This window comes from Primulina tabacum, chromosome 8 (assembly GCF_025594145.1).
Source record: "Primulina tabacum isolate GXHZ01 chromosome 8, ASM2559414v2, whole genome shotgun sequence".
In the NCBI taxonomy this organism is placed as follows: domain Eukaryota; kingdom Viridiplantae; phylum Streptophyta; class Magnoliopsida; order Lamiales; family Gesneriaceae; genus Primulina; species Primulina tabacum.
Genome location: NC_134557.1, coordinates 39,250,711 through 39,261,692, shown reverse-complemented (window position 1 = coordinate 39,261,692; position 10,982 = coordinate 39,250,711). Strand labels below are relative to the sequence as shown.

The 10,982-nt window shown below is 33.8% G+C and overlaps 2 protein-coding genes across 2 annotated transcripts; one reads left to right on the top strand and one right to left on the bottom strand.

Moving 5' to 3' along the window:
• Window positions 1-1,141: 1,141 nt before the first annotated feature.
• On the bottom strand, window positions 1,142-2,147 carry LOC142554097 (transcription factor MYB73-like). The gene has a single exon (XM_075664729.1). The coding sequence runs from the start codon at window positions 2,098-2,100 to the stop codon at window positions 1,309-1,311; it is 792 nt and encodes a 263-aa protein (XP_075520844.1). The 5' UTR covers window positions 2,101-2,147; the 3' UTR covers window positions 1,142-1,308.
• Window positions 2,148-5,867: 3,720 nt separating this feature from the next.
• Window positions 5,868-8,908, top strand: LOC142554096 (DNA-directed RNA polymerases II, IV and V subunit 3-like). Its single transcript, XM_075664728.1, is given in 4 exon segments — window positions 5,868-6,154; window positions 6,156-6,394; window positions 7,343-7,580; window positions 8,422-8,908. Coding segments are annotated over 4 exon segments (1,026 nt in total). The 5' UTR covers window positions 5,868-5,878; the 3' UTR covers window positions 8,695-8,908.
• Window positions 8,909-10,982: the final 2,074 nt, after the last annotated feature.

Here is a 10,982-nt window from a genome sequence, read left to right as displayed (position 1 = left end):
GCTTTATGTTGTATTTACCTTCAAATCTACGATCTTGAGCAAAATCTTGAAGATCTTCTGGACCAATCTTTTCTATAGTTGTCATTGGTTTAATTTCTTTCTTGAGATAGTTTTGAATCAAATTGATCTTTTTTCTTCATCGGTTAAATGTTTTGGCATTACCTTGGCCTTCCCTCTTTTGTGTAATAAGGGTTCGGTATCAAAAGATGATTGTAACATTCCTTCCGAGATTCTTTTACTAGAACTTGGTTGTCGTTTTAGAGTTTGAATTCTTCTTTGAATATCATTTAATGTTCAAGAATTTGTCTTGTTTTACAAGTATTTTCTCGATTTTATGTAGTATATAATATAGTTGATTGTCATAATTTTGTATCGTCTTTTGGATCTCTCTAAGATTTTCGTATAGTTTACGTGAATCCATAACTACTACTAAAAACTTATTATTTTGAGTAATAGGTTTACTTCAGGGACTTTGAAGTGTTCCTTTTTGTTGATGATGTATTACCTTGATTAGCTCTTCTTATAAATAGACTAAAGTATAAGAATAAATCTTATAAATATTCAATATCGAACATATGTTTAAATCCATAATTTTGAGAAAATCTTCAGTCTCAAACATTTAAATGCACAATAAAAATAATATTGTATCTTTTAAATAATTTTACATCAGCTCTAATATCATTTTTGACTCATTTATAACATCAAAGATATTTTTGATCATTTTGTCAAAATTGAGGAATTCAAACTAAAATTTTAGATCCTACAGAGTAAATCATAATCTGAAACTTGAATATGAGATTTTTCTCTGATTTACCATTTTTTATGATAAACTCAATCCACCAAAAAGAAACATAATATAGATCAATATGTATTGACAAGCTTAACAGGTTATTTTGATTTATTCAACTTTTTAAAAAGTAATTAATTAAAACTGAACCAAATTAACCATATCAGATCTTTTTAATTAAGTCAATCTGGTAGATAATTTCGGTTTCATAGTTCCGTAGTTAACTTTTAAAAAAAATTGCTATTGTAGTTCTAAGTTTTAATAAATTTTATTTTAATTTTGTTTTTTATTTTAATATTTATTTCCTGTTGTATCAAGAATATTTTTTTCCATTCGACCAAAACCCAGCATGGCAAAAGAATGGAAATTTAACTCAAATTTACTGTTCGCAACAAAATTAACAGGTTTTCCTAAAAATAATTACATTTTTAATCAGAAATTAAATTATTTAATCATGATTAAGCTTACTAATCCCGATTCGTTTCACCCCAGCACTTCGAAGCCCTCCGCCACCATCAATCTCACCAAGGCCAGAAAAGGTAATTTCTCACCTCCGTCCTGATCAGTTCTTGCATAATTCCAAGTAAATCTGGCCCAAACGACAGCGTTTCTTTCTTCTCCTCCGCCGATACCTCGCTGCGGCGGCAGTTGTGATGGTGCTTGACCTGTGTCTGCGGCGATGACGAATAGTCCTTCTCGTTGATATTCTCCCTCGAAGATGAACTCTCCGTCCATGGTAGACAGAGAGTCAGCTCAGTTAGCTCACCATCCCCAATTTCCTCATTCTCAACCATTGATTCCCCCGCCGCCGGCCGCCATGAGTCGTTTTTAATCACCTGAGATAAGAAATTTAATTCGATCGGAGCGCCTCCATCATCAGCTTCTCTATAGTCGGAAACCGGGGGACTCATCGCCACAGATACATCTCCGCTGTCAGATCGCCTCAATACCTGCGCAGGTCGCTCCTTTCCACCGCCGCATCTCCGTTTCAAAGTCGAGTTCCAGTGGTTCTTGACCGCGTTATCCGTACGCCCATTGAGCAACCTAGCGATCGTCGCCCACTTGTTCCCGAACTTGGGATGCGCCTGCAGAATGATCTCGTCCTCCTCCGCCGAGAAGGGGCGGTGCTCCACGCCGGGACACAGCTGATTGCACCACCGCAAACGGCAAGACTTCCCAGATCTCCCGGGAATCGATCTGCTTATCAAAGACCAGTTTCTGGCACCATACTGCTGCACGAGCTTCTTCAACAGCTCATCCTCCTCCGGACTCCACGGCCCTTTAATCCGGTCGCCGCCGTCCTCCGCGGCCATAGTATGTCTCGCAAAGCCCTAGAGACCCAGTTATGGTTCGATTGATTTGGCAGGGCTGGTATATAAAGGGTGGATTTTGGTGACCGAAAGAACCGGTTAAGTAGGAAAGAAGGAGCGTCACGGAAACCGGTGATAATAGGTTGGCGGTTGGGGACAGCTGGAATATGATTGATTCAAAAATATGACGGTTGGGGATTAACTATTTTGATTCGTGCCGTTATGGAAGTTGCTTTTGAATTGAGCTTGGGATTTTTTATTTTCCAAAAATAATAATTTATTGAATCGTCGATTGGATAAATATGCTTTCCCTATCAAAGCTTTCAAATTCCACTTTTAAAATTTACAGTTATTTATGCTACAAAGATTTTGGATCGATTCAAGAAATTTAAATAAATTTTATGAGTAGGGTCTTTCGAAATTTATATAAATTTTATGATTAGGTCTTTTGTGAGACGGTCTCACGAATTTTAATATGTGAAACAGGGTCAACCCTATCGATATTCACAATAAAAATTAATATTCTTTGTATAAAAAGTAATATTTTTTTCATTGATAACCCAAATAAGGTATTTATCTCACAAAATACAACCCTTGAGACCGTTTCACACAAATTTTTACCAAATTTTATATAATATTCGTGGAATTCTTGTCTTTCAAAATAATATTTTAAGTCATATATAACAATATAGTTATCAAAAAAATTTGATCTATGTAAAAATATATATGTATATTTATAATCTATATGGAAACCTGAGATCCATATATTTCAATTTTGTGACATCAATCGAATTTGACAAAAAAATCATATAAACTTAGAAAATAAATAAGTTAATATTTTTAATAAATTTATAACTTACATATAACTACCACAGAGTAGGTCTCTGTGAAACGGTCTCACGAATTTTTATCTGTGAGACGGGTCAACCCTACCGATATCCACAAAAAAAGTAATACTCTTAGCATAAAAAATAATATTTTTTCATGGATGATCCAAATAAGATATATGTCTGACAAAATACGATCCGTGAGTCCGTCTCACACAAGTTTTTGCCACTACCATGTACTCGTCCACTTTTTAAATCTAAAAAATCCACACATTATTTATATAAATTACAAATATTTTACTATATCATAATCATATCAAATTAGTTGTAATATTATACTTATAAAGTTAGTTTTCTAACATGTCAAGATAATATATTTACGTATTTTTATTGTTTAATTTAATTTAATTATACCATATAAATAAGAGTTTAGGTTGAGAATAAACTCAATTCAGAGCTCCTTATTTTTTGTTATGTTATCCATCTTATATTAAATTTATAAACATCATTATTTTTATTTTGAAAAAAAAACACATTATCGAAACAATAATCATCAATATGTTGTTCGTATTTTTATATTTAAAAAAAATGGTTATACTCAAAAAATAATTACCAACAAAATGAAATTAATCTTTTTTTTAACGTTAAAAATTGTAAATTTTATTGATGTCACTGAATGTTTTTTCATTACAAGATTAAACGACCAAGAATTAAAAAATTCTCAAGTATCGAATAAAATTGATCAATGAAAAAACAAGCAGATTTTGCTAAAAATGGACAACTTTATTAGTCGTCCTCCTTATATAAGAGAAAGAGGTTATTGTTAAATTTGGTATCAGGTTGTGAATATCTGAAGTGCATAAACCACTGTATTATTTTATATTATTAAACACAATGAATAAAGGTATATTTTTGAAAATAATGTCTGAACCCTCAAAAAATCTCTCGACTTGTTAAACTTTGCGTACCGGTTAAAATATGACTCGATGAGTAAAAATATCCGATAAAAGCCCATTTTCAAAAATCTCACATATATTCATCATATATTAAATAATTAAGAATAATTATTTAATAAAAACATTTTTTTTCTTAACAATCCCCGGTCTACGTTCCTCGTTCGGGCGCGAAATGCTGTTGAAAGACCTAATAAATGAAATCTTAACAACCATGAAATCACGAATCTTTATTCATGAGACAAGTCAATCATACTCTTATTTACAAAAAAAAATTAATATTTTTGACATAAAAATTAATATTCATGCGTGACTCAAATATTGTATATGTCTCACAAAAGTGAATCATGAGACCGTCTTATATGAGTTTTTATGTTTTATTTAATACAAAAAATCTCCTTTCATTATATATATATATATATAGTGAAAATAAAATGGAATTGACTTTGAAATTGGCGGTGATAAATAAATTAGTTGGGGATATGGACGAAGAAAGAAGGTTTTTAAGCGTTGGGGAGTTGAAAGACTTGGAGATTATTTGTTCATTAAATTGGTGGGAGGTTGATTCACTTTTCCACCTCTTTTTCAACCAAACTCAATCAAACACTTTTTTTTTAAATGATTTATAGCTTCAATTTTTTTGGATTGTAAATTTAATTTGTTACTATTGAGTTTCTGGCACGCGATGGGTATATTCATATTAACTTATGATATAAAACATAATTTTATTTAAATTAATTTTTTATATCATGTTGTTAGTGTTTTTTCATTTAAATTTCGCGTATGAGTTTTTATATCTTTGATTGGAGATTTGTCTCACAAAATCAATAGATGAACTGATATCTAATGAGTTATTGTGAAAGATTAATTGAAATGGTTATTTAACGATGGTCTTCGTTAAGAATATAATAACAAAAAAAAATATTTCTAGTAAAGTTCAATAAAACCGTTGGTGGCAACTGTCTCTCTCGAAGCAATCGTAACCTGTACCGAAGGGTTGAAAAGTTCAAAACACGCTTTCATCAAACTCGAAATGCCTGCTCAACTACCAACAAAAACTTAAAAATTGAATGAACATTTAAATGTTATAATTATTATAAAAATATGATTCATTAGTAATGTGTTCATGTCAAACAAAATGAGTGGAAAAGCGTGGGATTCTATGTGGTCTGGATTTGTGATATCAATTGAATTTTATTAAATTACGAGGAGTTCTCTTGTGAGACGATCTTGCTGATTTATGTTTGTTAGACATGTCGATCCGGTCCATATTTGGAGTCAATGACATAAAAAATAATACAATTTCATAAATCGGATCGAGTAGAAAATTTGTTTCATAAAATTAACCAGTGGTATGATCTTATATGAATTTTTGTGTTAAATTATTCATATCAACTTAGAATTTTTTTTAAAATAAAATCTATTTTAGTAAATTTATAACATACTCATAACTATAATATCTCATCCACTTTATAAAATTTAAAAAAACATTAAATTTTAATAGGTAGATTACATAATATAAATTTTAAAATTTTCTTGTCAATTAATGCCACTTATGGCATGCTTAGATTAGGTATAATTACCATGCAAATAATAAAATTCAATGTTCCTCCTATCTATCTATACATAAATTGAAATAATTGCGATTTTGAAAGTATAAATTTAACACTTTGTGATTTTGTTATTTATAGAATCAGAGTTCAGTATTAGTCCACTATTTTTCGACATTACAAGTGAATTGACGTTGATATAATACTCGTGTACGGTGTCATATGAGCACTTCGATAAAAATTTAATTAAAATTGCAAAAAAAATGAAAGGTAATCAATAAAATATATTTTTACTCATTAATCACCTTAGATTTATTTGTATTTTAATCAATTAATAATCAATAAAATTTTGTAGTATCGAAATTTTAAAAAGGTTCAACCTTACTTTCCTATATACATTGGACCTCTTAGTATAACCCGGGCCCAATACGAAGGTACAACCCTAGTACACATGTTGTACTCTTACGAGGGTTTAATTTCGACCAAAACCCTAGAATTCAGAGAAGAGGGATCGAAAATGGATGGCGTATCATACCAGAGATTCCCAAAGATAAAGATTCGTACGGTGAGAGATGACTACATGAAGTTCGAGCTCCGCAACACTGACGCCAGCATTGCCAACGCGCTGCGGCGCGTGATGATCGCGGAGGTGCCGACCATCGCCATCGACCTGGTGGAGATCGAGGTGAATTCGTCGGTGCTGAACGACGAGTTCATTTCCCACCGCCTTAGGCCTGATTCCGCTCACCAGCGAGCGGGCAATGGCTATGCGCTTCTCCCGAGACTGCGATGCTTGCGACGGTGATGGGCAGTGCGAGTACTGTTCCGTTGAGTTTCATCTACGTGCCAAGTGCATTAACGACCAGACGCTTGATGTGACCTCTAAGGATCTTATTAGCTCTGACCACACCGTTGTTCCTGTTGATTTCTCGGATTCTTCCGCGGGATTTGACAGTTCAGAAAATAGGTATTTGTTTTTCTTACTTTGAGTGTGTCTAGTGTTCCTGCATGTTGGGTTTGTTGTGCGATTTGGGGTTTTTAGTTCACTGATTGTTATAATTGGAATACGAGCTGTTTAGGATTCAACATTGAGAACCTAAGAGTGCAATTGAGGCGATTCCATTTATTTTGCAGAGTTTTCGTAAGAACTGATATTTTAGTGTCGCTGGTGCATGATGAATTATAACGAGGCTTCTGGCTTAAGGATATATGATTTTGAGAATGATTGGAGTGAGTGATTCTGTTAGGTTACAATTAGTTGTGGAAGGATATTGAGGCTGAAGTAGTTAACTTGACTTCGCAGCTTACTTTTAATATTTTGATACTTGATATGCAAATAGAGATTGTGAAATATTTGATTTTGGACATCCATTTGGTCTTATTACCTTGAATAAGAATCAGGCGGTGGTAATATAATTTTGGTGGTGGTTGATTTTTGAGAGTCGAGATAATTGTGCTGTGGTTATTAAGAAACTTTTGTGAATTTGTATTTTGTCGTGGAAGAAAAATCTCGAGTTTCCTCTAATATATTGAATATTGGCTATCCATGCTATTGTGGTACCATATGTCAGACATCAAGCTTTGACTTGGTTGATGATGGGAAAAAGAAAAGAAAGATTATGCATTTGCTAGATTTGTTCCCTGAAGTCAAATTAGTGAAGGGAGTGAAGGATCAAGTTGACTCAGCTAGACATTTGCATCAGAGTTTTATGGTGCATTTTAAAGTATAATTTGTTTTGCAGCATTCAAATGAGATAGTAGTCTAGGTCTATACTTGATTTGAGATATGTTTAAATTAGAATTTGTATATATAAGTAAAACAATCAATATTTTTGGCCTGTAATTTAGTTTTTTGACTACAATTAGCTGCATAAAATTATCTAGAAATGAACGATGTGATTATCTCTTTGTTTAGGGGAATCATTATTGTGAAGCTTCGTCGTGGCCAGGAGCTGATTTTAAGAGCCATTGCTCGTAAAGGAATTGGTAAAGATCATGCTAAATGGTCACCTGCAGCAACTGTGACTTTCATGTATGAGCCTGATATTTATATCAATGAAGAGTTGATGGAGACCTTAACCCTCGAGGAAAAAATGGATTTCATTGAAAGTAGCCCTACAAAAGTGTTCGGTATTAATCCGCAGACTCAGCAGGTAACTCATGGATCGTATTAGCTTGTTAGGATTGGAATTATGTCATAATGTCACCATGGGTGTTTTTGAACCATTTCATATATTTTCTTCTTTATTAGTGGTGCTGTAAAATGGCATAAATTGGTTGTCTTAGCTAATAGCATCATCGTGTTAGCTTGTTAGGATTGGAATTATGTCATAATGTCACCATGGGTGTTTTTGAACCATTTCATATATTTTCTTCTTTATTAGTGGTGCTGTAAAATGGCATAAATTGGTTGTCTTAGCTAATAGCATCATCGTGTTGCTTAACTTCAAGATCTACCGGTGGCAAATGACCATTAATGTTCCAAATATATTATGAATAATATAAATATTTTTACTGCAGAAGGTGTGAGCAGCAAAGTGTACTTTATTCAAGATAGGTCCTGATTTGCACACTGCCTTTTGATTGCACAATGGATTTTCATTTTTCTTTTGGATAAGAAACAAACTAATGGTACTTTCGCTATTATAACTTAATCAGTTGATAGTATTCCACCTCAAGAAGTTGGCTCAGGGATACAAACGTTTAGTTGGAATTATGTCGAGGAATTGACCTTGAACTCATGCAAAATTTAGTGGTTTTTAGGGAGATGATTGTTTGTCATGAAGATAAGGCTTGGAATACTTTACAGTTCAAGTTTTTAACCGCCTCTGGATGTATAAGTGGGTTTTTTTTTTTTTGTGGGAAGGATTACAACAGGTATATGTAGGATATACTCTTTTTTTATAGATTAAAGTTTATGATTTCCTGTCGATTTTTCAAAAAATGGGCCTCATCTTGTAACTACTTTCTAACTTGCTTTTTTTAACCTTTCAGGTTTATGTTCATGATGCTGAGGCATATACATACGATGATGAGATGATCAAGAAAGCGGAAGCCATGGGGAAACCAGGACTAGTGGAGATCCATGCCAAGGAAGATAGTTTTATTTTCACTGTAGAGTCTACCGGCGCAATAAAAGCTTCTCAGTTAGTTTTCAATGCTATAGATGTTCTGAAACAGAAGTTAGATGCAGTTCGCTTGTCTGCAGACACCGTGGAAGCTGATGAGCAGTTTGGCGAGTTGGGTGCACATATGCGTGGAGGGTGATATACATACTTGGATTACCAATCTGGCATCTAACTCATAGGCATGAGTTAGAGTCGTATAATTATTACAAAATTTTGAGTCTCCCTCCCTCGCCCCCTCCCTGTAGTGCATCATTGTGATATTGCCTGGCTTATATGAGCGCCTTCCCCAAGTAGCTGAATGTATGGATTAATACATAGTTGCTCGTATGAATGAAACATTTTTCCCTCGTCCATCTCGTTTCTGCTCGATTCACGATTGGCACATTCAAGGCTTTGGGTCCTTGTTTCTTTCATCGCTCCTTCTTATAGGTCAAGTGCTGAATATGGTTAATTTTAGTTTGTACCGTGTTCAATCAGTAGACTGGAGCTGGAGTGCGATTAATTAACTTGTCAGGCACGAACGGTTTTAATTCAAATATAAGCAATATTATTAAATCGGTGTGGTCGACAGGAAATGAATTTCTTTCCTCCAATTTGCGTAGTATTTTCTTCTACACGCACTCGTGGAATTTCTTTGGCTTGTAAAGAATGGAACTTGTTTTGCAATTTTCTTTCACCAAAAGGATTTCATTTTGGTCGATGGAATCATGGTCATATTGTGATACCCCATAAATGAGCCTCACAAGATCACGCCCAAACCGAAGGTCCATAACAGGCCCATGTATTCTCCTATAAATATCAGATTTAAGTGTATAATCATTCATTTACTATATTGTTTTTCAGCAGCACTTTTAGCTGCTCGCCACCAATATCTTCAGTCTCTGACTTGAGCGTCGGAGGGACTACGCTAGGACACCCTCCTGGCCCTTTTATAACGGTCTTATTCGTGATTTCAGGCTCAGAACAATTTTGAAACTTGCATCTGGACTAGTGACAATTGCTGGAATCGGACCCTAAATTTCTCGTGAGTATCAATATTGAAAGCACATGAGTCTTATTTGAATGCTGCAGCTTGATGCTATGTGAAAGTCAAATCTCGACTTGAACCTGATGCAAGTCCTAAGATTTGATCAAGACTTGAAAACCCAATAATTTCATGATCTGGTCATTTGATGTTCACATGAGACAATTTGATTGTACGAGAAATCTCTGTCTTGTTTACAAAAATGAAAAGAGACTAAGATTTAAAAAAAAAAATCCCCGGTTAAAGTGTCAGTTAACTTCGCATATTTTTCGAGTTGAAATCCAACTCATTTTCATAAATTAAAACAGTGGAAATTATTCAATCCATCAAGTAGAATTTTATTCGACTCATTACAACCCCCAGTAAAGGGTAGGTTTGAAGTGATGGTGACACTCACTTTTTTTGGCATTGGCCCACCTGATATAAGAGGAGACGTCCTATAGATACCCAGATCTTTGTCTGAAGCCCTGACCCGACCCACCCCCAGACACATTTCAACCAACTTTCACAGTTTATTTATTGTATGGGCCTTAAGTCCATGTGGTCCTACATGCAAACATGGAGATTGTGAATTGGTAGTTTCTAAAAATAATCTTTTTTATCGGTAAATAGAATTTCATACAGCGTCGCAAAAACTCATGTGATATCATTCAACGGGTCAGTTTTATGATATAGATCTCCGACTCAGCTCGTGAAAAATATTGTTTTATCCGAAATATTATTTTCCAATATGAAAGTATCATTTTTGTTAGTTATGTTAGGCAAAAATATCATGTAATATGTGTTCATTTGAGTTAAAAGTATTTGACTCGTGAAAATTATTTTTGTTTGTCATTGCGAAAGTATCGGTTTTTGTTGGTATATTATGAATAAATATTATGTAGTACATACTGATTTGAGTGAAAAATACATATATTGGCTGGATTCACACGAATATAAATCCGAATTCAAGATATACAATGAAATCTAGCTAAACTCTATGTGGTGGTAATAAACATCACAGGAAAAAAGTGAACACGAGCATATAAATAAGCATATTAATCTTAACAAACAAACATTCAATATTTTGTTGCAAAGTGTTCGAATGGAGTGAGTCCAAAGTGCGAGATATTGCAAATTTGCAACGACCAAATTCACTCTAGTGATCAAAAGGTTCCACGAAGACCTTACTTGAATAATTTAACCAAGAGTATTATCATATGTCGACCTAGTAAATACGAAACCACAAGCGTCTATTGAATTCGATCTCGCTTGCAAGTAAATTCTTTTCCCGAGAGATGAAAATATTCAACTCGTGATGTCAACTTCCATCACAATACGAGAAACACACATGATCTAATGGGTAAACTTCCATCACAATACGAGAAACATACATGATCTAATGGATCGAGACGTGTGTAGCA

Bases quoted from the DNA above. Each gene is read 5' to 3' on its own strand.
- LOC142554097 (XM_075664729.1), bottom strand. From the start codon at position 2,100: ATGGCCGCGGAGGACGGCGGCGACCGGATTAAAGGGCCGTGGAGTCCG.